General features: G+C 39.3%; 1 protein-coding gene across 2 annotated transcripts in view; it reads right to left on the bottom strand.

Moving 5' to 3' along the window:
• Positions 1 to 407: 407 nt before the first annotated feature.
• Positions 408 to 18,652, bottom strand: part of LOC126263133 (limbic system-associated membrane protein) — a 981,107-nt gene continuing 962,862 nt past the window's right edge. The window contains exons 8-11 of one of the 2 annotated variants that reach the window (XM_049960157.1): positions 18,057 to 18,243; positions 11,811 to 11,855; positions 7,338 to 7,459; positions 408 to 3,705 (exon numbers count right to left, since the gene is read on the bottom strand). In XM_049960157.1, the coding sequence (XP_049816114.1) occupies positions 7,338 to 7,459; positions 11,811 to 11,855; positions 18,057 to 18,243 (354 nt within the window). In that variant the 3' untranslated portion in view covers positions 408 to 3,705. The remainder of the gene's footprint in view (positions 3,706 to 7,337; positions 7,460 to 11,810; positions 11,856 to 18,056; positions 18,244 to 18,652) is intronic. The other variant, XM_049960158.1, reaches the window with a different exon arrangement.

Raw genomic sequence — 18,652 nt, 5'->3', positions numbered from 1 at the left:
AAAAGCATTAGCACCAGAGCAGATTCTCAGCTAGACCAGTCAGACAATGGACATCTAGAAACCACTTTCTCTTTCTTTCAGTTTTCATATTCACTGTTATCGTCTCAGTCTTATTTTTAGTGGGAAATTTTGTTACGATGTCCTATTATTGCATTTTACAGTATATTCTGTCTATTAAGACTTCTATAGACATTGTGATACTGAAGAATACGAGCAAGTGAATAAAAACACGTAAAAAGTTTCCTTTGTGCTAAAGAATGTCTGTTCCCTTTCGTACGTGGGGTGTGCATCACTGTCACATTAGATAACATTATTCATAATTTTTCTTCCTCAGGTTACACAGACTTACTGGATGTTTGATTGAAATGAAACACTTTTTAAATACAATATAAACAATTTATGGTCACATTACGTCTCAATTCCATTTAAAAGTTTGTAACTGGCTGCACATTTAGTATACAAATTACATTTGGTGAGCTCACACTGTAAGAAGCACACATAATATTACGTCAACCTTGGATTTATATTTTATAACCAGGAATCAAACGACTGCTATCTGAAAGTTTTCGGCTGTGTATGCCTGTAATTGATATCTAACACATGATGGGATTATTGGGAATTCAGTGATAATATTCTTTCAGTACACAGATTGTTTTTATACACAAATAGTGAAAGCGAGAGGCTGTTTCTCCATCATGATGGAACTGATGTACTCTTTATGATACAGAAATATTAAACACATTCAAGGTAAAAATAAGTAATTAACATTTCATGCAACATAAAAACAATGGTTTTGCTGTAGATCAGCAAAGTACATGTTGTAAAAATGATAGGTTCATTCGTTTTTATTTTTAAATAGAGGCAGATTGGCTCTTATAATGTACACTGTAACATATGTAATAGAAGGTTGATCTTGAGATGGTGTGGAAAGCTATATATCAACACCTGCAACAATATTCACAACGTAGTTTGTATTTCATAGTTGTCAAATACAAAGAACAAACAAAATATTAGGTATTATACATGCTAGTTGTACACAATAACTATCTGATACTTATAAATGTACACACTCAATTATTATAGTATTATAGCGTTTATGAAGTTGTGTAGGTGTAATGTGATAAAAATAGTTGCATTTTTAAGCAAAATAATTATCTGATGCTTACAGTCCTAAGTTTTAGCACTGGTAGTAAAACACAGGGCGCAAGAAATTGCTGGTCAGCTGTAGGATGCGAAGAGGGTACGTTTTGTGAACACAGGCATCTGCAGATTTCTTTGTAGTCTCCATATTATTATTATATTCTGCAGACCTTAAAAAATTTTAAAATATATATATTGCTGCTACTTCTAGGAAATCTCATATTCTTGTCACATCAAAATAAAATTACCTCCAGGGAAAGAGAAAACAAAGTGCAGCTCAGAATAAAATTAATGTGATTGCAACATACATGCACCTTTCTAGCATGTACTGCAAACTTCATAGGCGAAGTATGCAACACGTTTCGTACTCGAGACTGAGTACTTGTTTTCCTTGTGCCAATTACGAAATGACCAGCAATTCCTTGTATCAAAATACACACATGTGATACCATTGAACAGACGAGACACTTACTCATAACGAAATAACAGTGGGAGAGGAGAATTAATGGCTTCATTTATGCAATACAAACTCATTGTACTCAATGTTTTATTTCAGTCATCCTGTCACATTTTAAGTGTCCTAGGTCTGCTAAAAAAAGAAGTACATGAGTTTGCAACAGCATTCATTTGAACAATAATTATCATGACAATGACACAAGAAAATATTGCAATTAATATCACAACATTTATAGGTATCTGCACCTTTACAAATGGATGCTATATGCGAGAGAAGATATTACTGCTTCATTCCTTTTTCACAAGATTTGTCCTTGGCAACAGTACAGTAAGAACACTTCACTGTGTTGGGCAAGGATGTATTGCTTGCTAGTCATTTTACAAAAACATGTCCAAGACCTGACAGAGTCTCTTCCCTTTGGGTTTTTATGAAATCTATTGTTTGTAAGGTAAAAACGAATCGAACATTCAGACATCAGTACTAATTAATAAAAGAGTATGGGCAAATTAGTAAGACTGGGAGGGTGGCAGCTTTCCTTCATTTCTTCCAAAAAGAAGAACGCTTGTGAGAAACTGATATTCCATGGTTGGAACTGTTTTCGTCATATATCACATTAGAATATTCGAAAATTATTTAGACTGTTTTCTTATTTCTCGTTCAAATGAACTTCTGGCTCACTTACAAAGATACATTTCTTATATTTTGTTCAAAAAAATAAAAGTCTTTAGATATATAGCGACAGTCACATACATTGTATTAGACAAATTACTATCCTAAGTAACATCAATAGCTTTTAAACAAATTACTTGCTTAATAATTATAAAATGTATTTTGCCCATTTATTTACAGAGTTTGACTATCGTCAACAAATACAGTGGCTAAAGCTTTCATTCTGGAACCGTTATTTTACTTTATCATGATGTGTTAGTGTTTCAACATCCTTCAACTACGTGTGTCATTGAAACTATTGAGCCATATTCATGATGTTAATTTAGAACAATGGCAGTACATTAGTTTTTTTTTTTTAAGTGATGACCGAAGGAGCGACAGCCATTGCAAGGGCAAAGTACATTTTAGAACTATCGTTCAAACGCGTTACTGATAATCCTACGGATGGATTTATTTGTAATCTTGATGGAGTATATTAAATGTCACACATTCATGAAGTAGCTTTGCGATTTACATTCGTCCATTTTGATAATTATATACTGCAAAATAATACATCTTGTAGATACACCAACTGGAATCAAAACGATAAGTTAGGCTACGACATCACTAAGCATTTTTTAGATTTATTTTGGGAACAGCACATTGATTGAATACATTATATTTGTTCATTATGAGATAACTTGTTACTGATACTGCATCGTCTATTAACATACACCGTACGAAAATCAGAAATTGTAGCGAAACATCAGTGGATTTACAAAACGATGTCCTCGCCACGGAGGCATTATTATTGTATCTCCAAATCCCACACGATACTCAAAAGTTCCCCCTTTTCTTTTTAAAACGACTCACTTTGGCCCCATGGATTTGGATCTCGCGCCATTTCACAGACGCCACGCCGTCAGTTTATCCAGGCGGCAGGTAACTCACTTCCCGTAAAGTGCACAAAGCCGACACTGACTCGTGCGGCAGCCTCACGCCACGTCACGAAACAGGCTCCGATCAACTTCAGAGGGAGGACCGCCAGTTCCCGCGCCTCTCCCGTGTGACGTCACAGCTCCCGTCGGCCTCTTGGAGTAGCCGCAGACGGGTGGTGCCTCGCCTTGAGACAGGTGCTCGGATTGTCTTTCTTTCTAAACTAAAAAAATGATACCTTCCGTAAACAATGCTACAATAAAATAACGTGCATTGTACAAGTTTATACACAAAAAATCTGTTGTCTTGGGGAGGACCGTTACAGAAAAGCGCTTAGAGCTATTCCATGGTTAAATACACGTCATACATGTCGGTAATACAGGACTTCCTGATACGTTACAAAAGAAAGCAGTCTTTGGGTCTGAAAGAGTTGAATTCTCTTTGCTCATATGTCTTGTTGTCCTGGTATGACTCCAGCTTCGTCACCGGGGATGACCTGCAGCACCCAGTCGCGCGCACTCCATCTGTAGAGGACAAGAACACGACTTAAGTTTCATTTAGAAGCGATTTAGCGACAGTTTGAGTAGATGTAAGTACAGTTTAGTACAGGGTATGGATTCCCTTCTATAACTGCAGACAGAATGTAATACACAAAACAACAATACAAGAAAACTTAAGACAACAAAAATTTTGGTTTTTTATTATTCTTTGGGTAACATTGGAGTCCTCCTAATCTTTCAATCTCATGAATCTTTCCACTTTCTCCAGCATAGTGATTTTATTCATTCACAGATTTATTTCATAACAACTACTGAAAATAAAACTGACAAACCAATTACTACGTTTTTAAATTTACAGAGTACTTATATAGTATTCATACCTAATTACAGATAATCTGCTACACTCATAAAAACGAGGCTATCCGACAGGGAATCTAAATCCAAAGGAAGTGCAATGGCTGTGTATTACAAGTGAAGGGGCAGTTACAACTGCTCGTCAAACAAATCTAAACAAGTTAAATAGCATTAACATCACATTAACATTTAATTACATAGGGTCCACTTCTGGAGTAGAAAATGGTAACATATCAGAAACAAAACTATAGAAAAATGAACATTTAATTACACATATTAGCATATGAGTAGAGGTAATAAAATTATGGACGACGTGCGAAGCTGCCTGTATGATATTAAAAGTAAATATGATTTCTACCTATACATATCTCTATTTATATAGAGTAATATACACTCCTGGAAATGGAAAAAAGAACACATTGACACCGGTGTGTCAGACCCACCATACTTGCTCCGGACACTGCGAGAGGGCTGTACAAGCAATGATCACACGCACGGCACAGCGGACACACCAGGAACCGCGGTGTTGGCCGTCGAATGGCGCTAGCTGCGCAGCATTTGTGCACCGCCGCCGTCAGTGTCAGCCGGTTTGCCGTGGCATACGGAGCTCCATCGCAGTCTTTAACACTGGTAGCATGCCGCGACAGCGTGGACGTGAACCGTATGTGCAGTTGACGGACTTTGAGCGAGGGCGTATAGTGGGCATGCGGGAGGCCGGGTGGACGTACCGCCGAATTGCTCAACACGTGGGGCGTGAGGTCTCCACAGTACATCGATGTTGTCGCCAGTGGTCGGCGGAAGGTGCACGTGCCCGTCGACCTGGGACCGGACCGCAGCGACGCACGGATGCACGCCAAGACCGTAGGATCCTACGCAGTGCCGTAGGGGACCGCACCGCCACTTCCCAGCAAATTAGGGACACTGTTGCTCCTGGGGTATCGGCGAGGACCATTCGCAACCGTCTCCATGAAGCTGGGCTATGGTCCCGCACACCGTTAGGCCGTCTTCCGCTCACGCCCCAACATCGTGCAGCCGCCTCCAGTGGTGTCGCGACAGGCGTGAATGGAGGGACGAATGGAGACGTGTCGTCTTCAGCGATGCGAGTCGCTTCTGCCTTGGTGCCAATGATGGTCGTATGCGTGTTTGGCGCCGTGCAGGTGAGCGCCACAATCAGGACTGCATACGACCGAGGCACACAGGGCCACACACCCGGCATCATGGTATGGGGAGCGATCTCCTACACTGGCCGTACACCACTGGTGATCGTCGAGGGGACACTGAATAGTGCACGGTACATCCAAACCGTCATCGAACCCATCGTTCTACCATTCCTAGACCGGCAAGGGAACTTGCTGTTCCAACAGGACAATGCACGTTCGCATGTATCCCGTGCCACCCAACGTGCTCTAGAAGGTGTAAGTCAACTACCCTGGCCAGCAAGATCTCCGGATCTGTCCCCCATTGAGCATGTTTGGGACTGGATGAAGCGTCGTCTCACGCGGTCTGCACGTCCAGCACGAACGCTGGTCCAACTGAGGCGCCAGGTGGAAATGGCATGGCAAGCCGTTCCACAGGACTACATCCAGCATCTCTACGATCGTCTCCATGGGAGAATAGCAGCCTGCATTGCTGCTAAAGGTGGATATACACTGTACTAGTGCCGACATTGTGCATCCTCTGTTGCCTGTGTCTATGTGCCTGTGGTTCTGTCAGTGTGATCATGTGATGTATCTGACCCCAGGAATGTGTCAATAAAGTTTCCCCTTCCTGGGACAATGAATTCACGGTGTTCTTATTTCAATTTCCAGGAGTGTAGATACGGTATCATCCTGTAATGTTACTGCTCATTCCATCCCTAAGTTTACTCTCTCTATTAGCCAATATATAATGTTACTTTTCAAACTTCCTAGATTTTTGTTTTGAATCATACATTTGTACAACTGATATGTCATCCAATTATCTCATTTCTATGAGTAGAGTCGTCTCTTTAGTAACGTAGATTACTTTTGTTTGTATGCAAAACTTTACTATAAACATTAAAAAACAGGATTTCTACTGATAGTAAATTTAGATAATAAATCTCTTTGGTAACCTTCATAAATGATTCGTTAACTTTTAACAATGACGATGTGAAGCTGCTCAGAGTTAACAGCATTGACATATGTTTAACATACATACCACAGGTGTCTGATCTGATACTCTTTGATTTATCTGACGACCACTTGTAACTGTGCCTTCACATCTAACACAATACCACTGTATATCCTCTTCATTACAATTTGTCTGTGAGATCCCTCCGCTCATTATGAGTATATGAGACTATCTTTGATATGATATAAATTTCTCAAATTTACTTTATAATTAAAAATATACCAAAGGTTCATCATTAAAAGGTTCTTCATTTTCACACAACGCAGCATTCTTCGGATGCATGTTGTGACTGTAGTTTTGGGTATATGGCTGAATATATCGTCATTAAGTTTATTTTTTTTTTTCCTGACATTTTTCTCATAGTTCTACATCACTTTACTTCTAATTTCTGTTTTAATGCTTTGTATTGGAGGGTATCTGCGTTGCGTGGAGTGCTTCTGGTTCGATTATTGTTGTATAACGGCGTATTTTACAGTTCCAGGAAAAGCATTTTCCGTTTTATATATTTTTCGCTAACTGAAACGCGTGTTCTGTTCTTTTGTAGTCCTGATTATACTGTTATTTTTTATTCTTTTAAAGATACTTCTGTGCAGTACCCAATTATTATTTATGATACTCTGGCATTAAGGACCCTGCCAATCCAAAAAATATCCGCGAGGGGTATCCGCGCTGTTTGAGGCGTCTTGTCACTGCCTGCGCGGCTCCCCCCGTCGGAGGGTCGAGTCCTCCCTCGGATATGGGTGTGTGTGTCGTCCTTAGCGTAAGGTAGTTTAAGTTAGATTGAGTAGTACGGAAGCTTAGGGACCGACGACCTCAGCAGTTTGGTCCCATGAGACCTTACCTCAAATTTCCAATTTTTTTCCAAAAGATATGGAAGCTGGGTTAACAAGAAAATTAGAGAAAAGTAAAGATGGTAGTTTTAATGCTTCGGGTGTTCGACATAGTCTGCCACCACAACATTGTGAAACTGTAAGAAAAGTCCTTCTTTGGGATGCTGTTCAACTAGAAAGCCACACTAGCTTCAACTTCAGTTACGGCGTCAAAGCGTGACCGCTCATGTGAATTTCTACTCCCTGTCATCTGTTTCTGTCATCGTTTCTGGCAACATGTACCCCATGCGTTACTTGAAGTGGCAGAAAACAGAAACTCACCTAGGAGCTGAGTGCTGCGCTGGCGACCACGCACATCGCCATGATCAGTGGCGACATGGCCACGTCAGCCGCTTCCGCCGCTGGTCCGTAAGCCATGATACCCATGTCACGGACCTCAGGTTCTGCTCGCATGTAACACAAGACAGGGTATTATTATAAACATAACGTCTCTTCTGCGTTATTACAATTAAAACATAACTCTACAAAGTCGAAAGAGTTTCAACTAGTACCCAACAAGGAAAGTTACTCAATTTTGAAATACACTGACGGGAAAAAATCGCAACACCAAGAAGCAGTTGCGCAGCATAAACGAAAGTTGGTACTTAGATTTATGAATTTGAGAGATGATGTCTATTCAAATTTCGGACCAGCCGCATAAGAGTGCAGTTAGTAGCGCCACTAAGTGAATGCAAGCCAATTCTTGCTTTTAATAACACTGTAGCGGCCACGAACTTTAGTTATCTTTGAGACTGGGCGTGGTGAGTTGCTGTCAGTCAGGAATGCCTTTAAGGTGACAAAGACGCGATTATCAGCCACTCACTGAGTTTGAACGATGTCGTGTAACAAGACTACGAGAATCTGGATGCTCCTTCTGTGATATTACAGAAAAACTTGGCAGGAATGTAGCCACTGTACATGATGGCTGGCAGCGGTGGTCACGAGAACGTACGGTCGCAAGACGACCTGGCTCCGGACGGCCACGTGGCACTACAGAGAGGGACGACCATCGTGTTCAGCTCATGGCTCTGACGCATCGTCTGCATCTACAGCAGCTATTTAAGCAGTGATTGGTACTAAAGTGACGCGATGAGGTGTTACAAATCGATTAGTTAAAGCACAGCACCGAACCAGACGCACTGTACCGTACATTCGACTGACCCCAAACGACCGCCATTTGCGACTTCAATGGTGTCAAGCGAGAGCTAAATGAAGGTCAGTGTAGAGCTTTGTAATGTTTTCTGATGAAGCTAGTTCTGCCTCACGAGGGGACCTTCTGGGAGGTGCAGCGAGATGAGCTCCCACTTCGCCTGCTTATAGTGTGGATAGGCACCTATCACACCCTGAAATTGTAGGTACCAATGCGGCCTCGTTTTTGAAATATTGCCTGTTAAAGTTTGGGCAGCTGTTTATATACGGAAAATTTTCGCTGTTGTGGCAATTGAGCGAGTAATCGAGTGGCAAGCGAGCGAGACTCCCGTCCAGGCGACTCAGGTTCGAGACCCGGCTATGCTACTTTTGTTTCTTTTTTTTAAATGGCTGTTTTAATTTATAATTAATCATGAAAATTCCGCAAGGAATTGATTAAAAAGAATACAAGCCTCTATAAATCAATATTACACATTGAATGTCATATCTTGTTTCAATCTTTTGGTTTTTTTTTTATTTTAACAGGAAATTTACCGTAATGTAATTTCTTGAAATATTTTATTATTTTACAATTTTTTTTCTTGTATTTTTGATTTTGTTCCGTTGAGGTAGAGAACATAAAAAAATACCAACGAATGAGGGATTAAAAATATGTTTCATTTAATGGAAAGTTGATAGGTTTTTCCAATATTTTGACGAGCACGTTCCGACGGATGATACTTTTTATAAAAACAATCAAAACATTTGTACTTTTGACTCCACGAACATTGTACGAATGCACATTCATTTTCGTCGCAATCGCATCTGTATTTTCTCAAGTCTGCAGAAAACACCACTGCATTGACGTTACGGAATACTGTTAAAATTTTAAAAAAACGCAAAAGATTGAAACAAAATTTGACATTCAATTTGTAATTTTGTTTTATAGAGGCTTGTAACTCTCTTAAATCAATTCTTTGCGGAATTTTCATGATTAATTATAAATTAAAACAGGCATTTGGGAAAAAAGGAAACAAAAGTAGCATAGACAGGTCGAACCAGGGTCGCCTGGACGGGAGACTCGCTCGCTTGCCACTTTTTTTTACGCTCTATCAATCTTTTTTGTGTTTTTTCCGCCTTTTTTCTATTCAACTTTTTTCATCCTCTTTTATTTTTCGTTTATTTTTTATTTTTTGTATTTTTTTTAATTTTTAGAAATCCCCTTAGGAAAATGGAACTACAAAAAAAAAACCTAAATGCCACCGCCACTTCTCATCCTATAACAAAAAAATCTGGTCCCCTTCAGGCGCTGGCTCCTGACTAAACCTACCACAGAGAGCTGCCTATATACCAAGGTAAATATGGGAAATCAAGATGAGAGCTATCCTTACAAATAAAACAAAGTCTTCCTTTTCCTGAATTTTATTTTTATTTTTATTGTCGTTTTCCTTGTTTAGTTTTGTTGTGTAATTGATCAGAGGCCTTCTACGCCCCGCTGGTAATATGTTGAGTCACGTCTTTTCGAAATTGATGTGTACCGTACAATTGTTCAGAAATGTTAATTGGTTCAAACAGGAAACCTTCTTCTCTCTTGGCTTAACACATTCCAGCTGCGAGGCGAGTCGTGGGCCACTCGGCTACTGGCTCACCTGCCACAACAGTGAAACTTTTCTGTATATAAAGAGCTGTCCAAACTTTAACAGGCAATATTTCAAAAACGAGGCAACATTGGCACCTACAATTTTAGGGTATGATAGGTGCCTACCCACACTATAAGCAGGCGAAGTGGGAGCTCATAACTCGATGCACCTCCCATAAGGTTCCCTCGTCAGTGCCAGTGAGGACCATGCCCTGATTACAAGGAGGTCAGCTGAGGGCCTGCAACCGACCTGCCTGCGTGCTGAACACACTGTACCTACAACCGAGTTATGAGCTGGAGTGCGATTTCTCTTGACATAATGAGCACTACAGTGGCTATCCCACGCAGCCTGACTGAAAACTTGTACATCAGTCTGGTGGTTTCACCTGCTATCCTGTCATTCATGAACAGCGTTCTAGGGGTGTTTTCCAATAGGACACACAAACCGCTGTTGTAAACCAAAATGCTCTACAGTGTCGGTAGCCTTGGCCTGTTTGATCATAAGATATGTCTCCAATCGAGCACATATGGGACGTCATCGGCCGACAGCTCCAGCTTCGTCCACAACCAGCGTTAACCGTCCCTGTATTGGACTAACCAAGTACAACAGACATGGAACTCCATCGAAAAAATCAACTTCTGGCACCTGTGCAACACAATGCATGTACGTTTGCATGCTTACACTTAATATTCTGGCGGTTATACCGGTTATTAATGTATCAGCATTTCACGTTTGCAGTGGCTTATCTCGTTATCCTGTGCTCTTGCAATGTTAATCACTAAAAATATGTTAATTAGACAAATGGCTTCCCGAAATTTCATTACTCCAAATTAATTATTTCTTGGCGTTGCTTTTTTCCGTCATTGTAGTTAATGGCTTTAAACATCACGTTTTAATTTACAATTTAGTTTTTAATACTGAATGTTAAATCATGACAGAATTTTTGTAATTCAGTAATGGTGACAGCAGAATCTCCTCTCACACAAACGTAATGAAGTTTTGTGCAAACATAAATACATATTTCTCCTATTAAATCACTCCAGTTGACAAAAAAACTTCTCACAAAGGCTTGGAATGAGAAGAGACATGAAAAGGAAATATAAATGAGGAAATAGTATGAAGTAACACAATTATTCTTTGTAAGGAGAGAGAGAGAGAGAGAGAGAGAGAGAGAGAGAGAGAGAGAGAGAGTGAGAGAGAGAGAGAGAGAGAGAGAGAGATTACTGTATTTCGCTGTTACTGATAACATTAAAAACTAAAAAAGTTTTGCGGTAAAGAAACAATTGCGCTGAATAGAACAGAAATGAGGTACGACTCGGCGGAATAACCAGCATAACATAAAATGACTCGCACTAACCGTACTTTCTTTAAATCTCGGTTTAGCACATTGTGCATTCATCCTCAGAACTAGTGGCTTACTGAAAAAAAATGTCCGTACACAGATGCGGTGTTCTAAACTTGGCCCCGACACCATTTTGCGTAGGTTACAAAGGCCCTTCCTTACAAAAAATACAAATAAAGCATTTATTGCAATTTCTGTTTCTTAGCAGGGATTATCTAGAAGTATGTGCATAAGTAGTAACAAGCGTACAGAGTTCATGCAGTATAATAAGAAGCACATAAATCAAAGAAAATATTTGAGGCAAATAATAAGTAAAAACACATTCATTATATTCTTCTAAAGCAAGATAAAGTAGTCTTAAAGTGATGGCAAACGTTCACAGGTACGTACTCGAGCTTCTCCTGACCAAAGCAGTTACTTTTGCCACCAAACCTACATATAGTGTTCAATTATAGTATGCTCGTCATAACTGCTGAGTGTTTTCCGGGCACCGACGCGAAGTTCCGTTAATGGGTTTCAACGAGCTATGTTAAGTATAAGTAACTTACTGCCAGATACAATGGAGCTGCGTTGTACATGGAAGGAACGTTTACCATCACGAAGCATAGGACGACAGAAGCTTTAAAAGAGTGAAAGTCGACTGACCTGCGAAAACTGCGGGTTCGGGTGAGGGCTCATACAAGGGCATCTCTGCCGTGTGCGAGGACAGACAGACAGACAGAAAAAACAAAAATGAAAATCTGCAAGCAAGAGTTCACACAAGCAAATGCTGGCTGCAACAACACATACTCCAGGGCTGCCAGATCACAGAGGTGGCTTCACGTCTGTTAAGGAAGAGTACTTCCTTGTCAGAGAATATCGTTGGAAATACGTTTTTTCTATTATCATGCTTATTAATATTGCAGGTGAGTGCATAGGCAAGGGTGATACTACCAATGGGTTTCGTTACGGCCAATTCAGTAATAACACTGCTCTCTACGCTCATAAAAGCGTAAAATTTTGAAACTGCGCCTTCGTAATCCTGGCAAACCTGTTGTAATTAATTGCAATTATAATATTTACATCGATAACCTGATTATCATTTACAGAAACAAACGTTTATAAAGTGAAATATCGTACAAATTAGTAAGCATTTATTAATAAATTATTTCAGAATCTGCTGGAAGGCGAAGATTCATAAATATTCCCACAATTTAAGGATGGATTAATCATTTATGGTTAAAAAGATGGCTGCAAAATCACTTTACTAAGGTAGTTTATTTCATCTCTCTAGAGACATTTTAAATTACATCTGTTATCAAATAAGACGTCAGATCGGTGAAAAAGTGGATACCAACAATAGTAGTACACGTATTGTAAGGATAAACATATTATTTTGCGTTTGCAGGGAAGAGAAAAATAAAAATTTCAGTACATAAAGGGCGATGCAAAGATACTGCTAATGTAAGCAGAGCAGGAGAGTACAGTTAGCCTCTACAATAAACAGCTGGAAGCATAGTGTACAGTAATTAACCTAATGACTGTATAATATTTTTGATCGAGGTGGTTACTGTTGCTGTAACGTTCCAGGAATGAAGATTATTGATATCAAAACTGTTCACCGTATCTTGGGTATCGTTGTTTGCTGGTTTGTGACACTCTTTATTAGCACCACTCATTACCATTTGGTGCCACAGAAAACAAATTTAAGCCGTTAAGAAGGCACTGAGAATGTATTGGAGATCCACTAACTGTCAAAAGTAATCATATAGGAATACTTTGCCGTTTCCGTTAGTTCTGTTCTGATTTGTAATTCGTTAGTTACTGTGCAGAAGCACAACATTTACGGCAGAAACTGTACTTTCGTGGTATGACCCCCATGATTTTAAAAACTGCTCATGGTTAAGTGACGTAAAAGATAAACGGAGGAGTTAAGTGATACAACAGATAAAGAGTGCAAAATAACAAAGTGTCAGTAGATTACATAAGAAGGCTGAAGTTTAATTTATTGCGGTTATGGAAAATATTAAAATGACCGCATCTTTTGTGTGATTAATATGGCCTACATAGTACAGAGTTCACTCATTTGTACAAATACTGACTTAATTATAGAAAAATAATCTTCAAAAACTTTGACTGAATTCCTGTTACGTCAAAAATAAAAGATTCTTCAGTAGTGGAAAATTATATATATATATATATATATATATATATATATATATATATATATTCTTTGCCGTCTCAAATAGGTTTAAACTAATTCAGCTGTACTTAGAATGGATGTGTTCTACTGATTAGACTATTGATTCCTGCCTCTGAAGCAGGAGACAGCACAGCAAAACCGTGACACTTCCAATTTAGTGCACTGTTCACGATTAACATCGATATTTCACTGCCACATTGAATTGTTCATTATGCATACCAAATTAATGTAGAAGAATAACCATAAAATCAAAACAACGTGATTACACAAATGTGAAAACTTAATTTACATTCCCTTTTTCGCAGTCAGTAACAGTTAAAAACGGAACTGATGAAAATGCATATCATCGTGACGTTACGAAAATAGTTCTCCCTGGCCTTCAGTGACAAGAAGTTCACACACGCACTCTTACGTGAAAAGATTGCATAGATCGTTCAGAAGTTTGGTTGGTCAGGAAGGAAGGTGTCAGGTTAGAAATCATGTCAGAAAGCTTACGATCGTCGGAAAATGCTACTTTCGTTTACGCCAAATGAGGTCTTGTTAAACTGTAGACTTCAGACTAATCTTCACATTAAAACTGAATCTAAATAGATATCTCACGAGCATCTACTTTTTCTGTATTTTGACAGGTGGTTTTCGTTCTTTTTACTCTGAAATATCAGATCGTTTTTATTGTTACACAGATTGTAATTTGTATAAAGTTCTCAATAGTATGCGTATGAACTCGGAAAATATAATGGGACGTACAGCATTTGTTTCTCTTCGAATGCTATCACAAGCACTTGTTTTTCACTGCCGTTTCCGTGCCGCCCAAAGAGTTATGCAGTAAACATGCGCCACCAACCATAATTATACCTTGAACTTAGAAAAGAGGAAAAACAGTAATCCATGATCCTTCGTTCTTCGAGTAACTCAGAGAATTCTCGAAAGGTGAATGTAAATCTAGTACCCACTTCAAATGACCGCCAGTATTCTCCTGATGAACACAGTGAATGATTAAATACAATACAGCACGGTAGTGCCCTCCTCCATGAAACATGCACCGTGCCAATGTGGGGTGGCTTGAATGCCTCAAAGATACTAATAGCCAGCGTATTGTAGGTGCAACCACAGCAGAGGGGTATCTGTAGAGAGGCGAGATAACTATGCACGGCGGCAGCAGGTTTCCGAGAAGTTGCTGGTGTGAGAGTCTGGATCATTGATTTATCTGGTACTGTAACATTAGCTAACACGGTCGTGCTGTGATGGCACTGTGAACGGCTGATAGCGTTGAGGAACTACCCTCGTTACTTTTCCCGAGGACACGAAGGTCTACCGTATGGCTAAATAATACCATTCATTTGGATAAATATTCCGGTGGTAAAACAGTCCCCCATCCGGATCTCCGAAAGGGAGCTACTCGGTAGGATGTCGTCATCGAGGTAAACATATGTCGCCTTCTTCGGGTTGTAGCGTGGAATTTTAGATCTCTTAATCGAGTAGTTAGTTTAAAAAATATAAAAACGGAAATGTACATAATGGGAACTAGTTGTGTGAGCTGACAGGGAAAACCGGACTCCTGATCAGGTGAGTTCCGGGTTACAACACTAAATCAAATAGGGGTAATGTAGGTGAGGGTCTAACAACGAATAAAAAAACAGAAATGCAGGTAACCTAATACAAATAACAAAGTGAACACATTATCCTAGCAAGATAGACATTAAACCAACAACGACTACAACAACTCAAGCTTCCAAGTAGCTCCCTAGATAATGAAAAGACTGAAAGATTATATAGTGAGAGAAAAATTATTCAGATAGTTAACGGAGGCGAAAATTCATTTACAACTTGGGACGGCAGTTCGATACAAGGAAAAGGAAGACAAGCAAAAACAGAAAGAGAAAATTGGAGAGGGGAAAAGAAATGAAAAGTATAAACGCCTTGTTGAATAATGAACAGAATTTAATGATTGGCAAAGCTTAGTTCAAGAAACATGTAAGAATGTTGTACGCATACGAGAGGCCTTGAGACACTGAAGGTTTCAAAGTGGTTATGTAAAGGTAAGACAGAGATTTCTAAACTATAATTCAAGCTGTAAGAAATATCCAAAGGAAAATCTGGAGTCTGACTATAACTCAATATTTATGAATAGCAGATTAAAACTGAATAAATTCCAAAAATGTGGGAAATTAAGGAGACTGGACCTGGATGAATTAAAAGAAATGTAGATTTCAGAGGACTCCGGAGGGAGCATTAGGCAATGACTTACTAAGGTAGTCTGAAAAGGAATACAATAGAAGACGAAGGAGGAACTTTGATGGATGAAATGGTGAAGGAAACATGGGACGAAATAGGAAAGAATGACAGGCTCCTTGGATAATACAGGAGATACTGAACTGAAATGACGAAAGGGGGAAATATGAAAGTGCAGCAAATGAAACAGTCGGAAGCGAATACAGACGTATCAAAATGAGATTGGCACAAAGTGGAAAGTGGTTAAGTAGGAATAGCTAGAGGACAAACGCATGGCTGTAGGAGCGTGCATATGTAGGGGAAGGTGGATTCCGCCAATAGAATAATCAAAGAAGCTTTTGAAGGGAAGAATAGCAGCTGCATAAATACTATACTAAGCCAGTACTAAAAAAAGAAGGGAAAGTGGAAATGTGAAAGGACTATACAGAAGGGCTTTCCAAGGAAAATGAACTTCAATAAAGAAAGAGATCAGGAAGTACGTGAATATAAGATGGGAGATATGATACTAGGAGAAAAATTTTAAAGAACAATGTAACAGTTGAGTCCTGGAGTAACGAGATTACATTAGAATTATTGATGACCTTAAGAGTTACAATCATGAAAAAACAATTTCGCCTGGTGCACAACTTACTTGATATTAGGGAAATACCCTCAAACTTCAAGAACACTTTAATATTTATGATGCTGTCTAGGTACTGACAGGAGTGAATAGTACGGTACGCTAAGTTAAAGTCATGGTAGCAACGTGCTGCCAGGAATTATTTACAAAAGAATGGAAAAACTGGTAGAGCCATATTTCCAGGAAGATCAGTTTTGATTGCAGAGAAATGTAGGAACGCACGCCACAGTACTGACCCTACGACATATCTTAGAAAATAGGTATAGGAAAGATGGATTCCGTCTTCAGAATAATGGAAGAGGCTTCTGAAGGAATGAGAAGCAACTGTATGAATACGAATAAGTTTATGGCATTTGTAGGTTTAGGGATAGATTTCTGAAAATGTTGACCGGAAATTATAAAAACAGCAAGGATAAAATACGGGGAGCGAAATTTTATTCCCAGCTTGTGCAGTAACCAGATTGCAATCATAACAATCGAATGACATGAAAGGGAAATGGTGTTTGAGAGTGAAAGAAGCCTGTAGCCTCTCATCGATGTCATTCAGTCTATACAGTGAGCAAGCACTAACGGAAACCAACGAAAAATTTGGGGTAGGAATTAACATTCGTGGAGAAGAAACGAGAACTTCGAGGTTTTCCCACGCCGTTGTAACACTGTCAGAGAGTGCATACTAGGAAGGATATAAAACACAGACTGTCAATATCATGAAAACCACTTATGTAAAAGAGGAATTGGCTAACATCTAATATATATTTAAGTATTAGGACGTCTTTCCCGTAGGTTTTTGTGTGAAGTGCGCATTTGTAAACTAGTGTCATGTGGACGAATAGACACTTTAGGGAAGATCAGACTAGGAGCTTTTGAAATTTGGCGCTGTAGAAGAATTCTGGTAATATTATTTGTAGACCGATTAAATAATGAGGTGGTACTGAACCAAATTTGGGAAAAGTCAAATTTATGAAACAACTTGAAAATAAGAAGTAATCGCTTGATAGGACACATACTTAGGTATCAAAGAAACGTCAGTGTGGTAAGAGAGACGTGTGGGTGATAAACACTGTAGAGAGGGACCAGGGGATGAGTACAATAAACATGTTCAAATGAATGAAGGTTACTGTAGTTATTAGGGAAAGAAACACTTCTGCACTGGATGAAGTATCGTGGAGAGGTGCATCGAATCAGCCTGCGGAGTGAAGGCAACCGTAACGAGAATACAAAGCAGTGTAGCGTGAGTATGAAGGTTATCAACTTCTGTAACAGATGTACTTCGTCTGAAATTTAATTCCTTTGTTCTGCAAAACAGTGATCATTAGAAACGATGACTACCACGCTTGAGTAAATTTGTGTCGCTTAAGATACTAGTCGCATGTTCTCGTCTGTGTTAACGTAAATTAACGCAGGTATTTAAAATTATACGTATACTTATTTTTGATTGGCGCCTTGACTCAGTAACATATGTGAGGTATTCAGTCATCAAACCACTTAAACGTTTCTGGCCATGCTTCGATACGTGTCACAAGCAAATATGAAATGACAAAATTTTCTCTTATCTGTACACGGTATTCTTCATCGTCACCTGAAGTTCATGTAGCATAAAATTAATTACCAACTGTGTGGGATCCCCTGAAAATGCAAAAGATGCCACCTAAAGAAAACTCTTTTTTTGTTTTTTGTAGATATGAGAGAATTAATGGTGACAAGTGCTCTGGAAATTTTCTGACCTCAGAATTAAAATCTCTTAACTGTTTCGGTTTGTGATTAGACAAAATAAACATACGAATAATGAATATTTATTCAAATATTTGAATTCATCAACCAGGAATACCATATTTTTAGGCAAAGAGTAGGTACTCACCGACTCCTCTCGTTGTAAACTTGAAGCTTTCGGAATCGCGGTTCCAGCCGAATCGGTTCTTGGCGCGGACCTTCGCCTCATATTCCGCCCCCGGCTCCAGGTTGGAGATGAAATACCACATCTCCTGGTGGAACTGCTCGCTTGGCTTGGTCGGCAACACGACGTCCACCCAGTATGTGTCGTTGTCCTGCAGAAACACACCCACATTTCTCTGTTCACACTTGCAGTGGAAAGCTCTAGTGACAAACATGAACACTGAAAGCACCGTAAGTTTAAGTTAAACCTAAGACACCAGGGACCTAGTAAATGCGGTGATAAGGATAAATAAAAATAAAACGAACGTTTCGGGCATGGTCAAGTGACATTTCTATGGGTTTGAAAAGCCGTAAGAAGACCACTAAAGCCGTAGCTGTAGAGTCGATTTCATTTGTTGATAGTCGTCTTACAGTTGGCGCGATATTGTATCTAGAAATCTTTTATGTTAAGTGAATCTAGCAGCGGAAACTTAGGTAACTGTAACAGCTTTTCAATGGTAATAAAAAGCGGCAGAGTTGTTTTCCAGATGCGTTCATTTCGTCACTGTGCATTTCTTTCTA

Source organism: Schistocerca nitens, chromosome 6 (genome assembly GCF_023898315.1).
Source record: "Schistocerca nitens isolate TAMUIC-IGC-003100 chromosome 6, iqSchNite1.1, whole genome shotgun sequence".
Taxonomy (NCBI): Eukaryota; Metazoa; Arthropoda; class Insecta; order Orthoptera; family Acrididae; genus Schistocerca; species Schistocerca nitens.
This window is presented reverse-complemented; position numbering and strand designations above follow the sequence as displayed.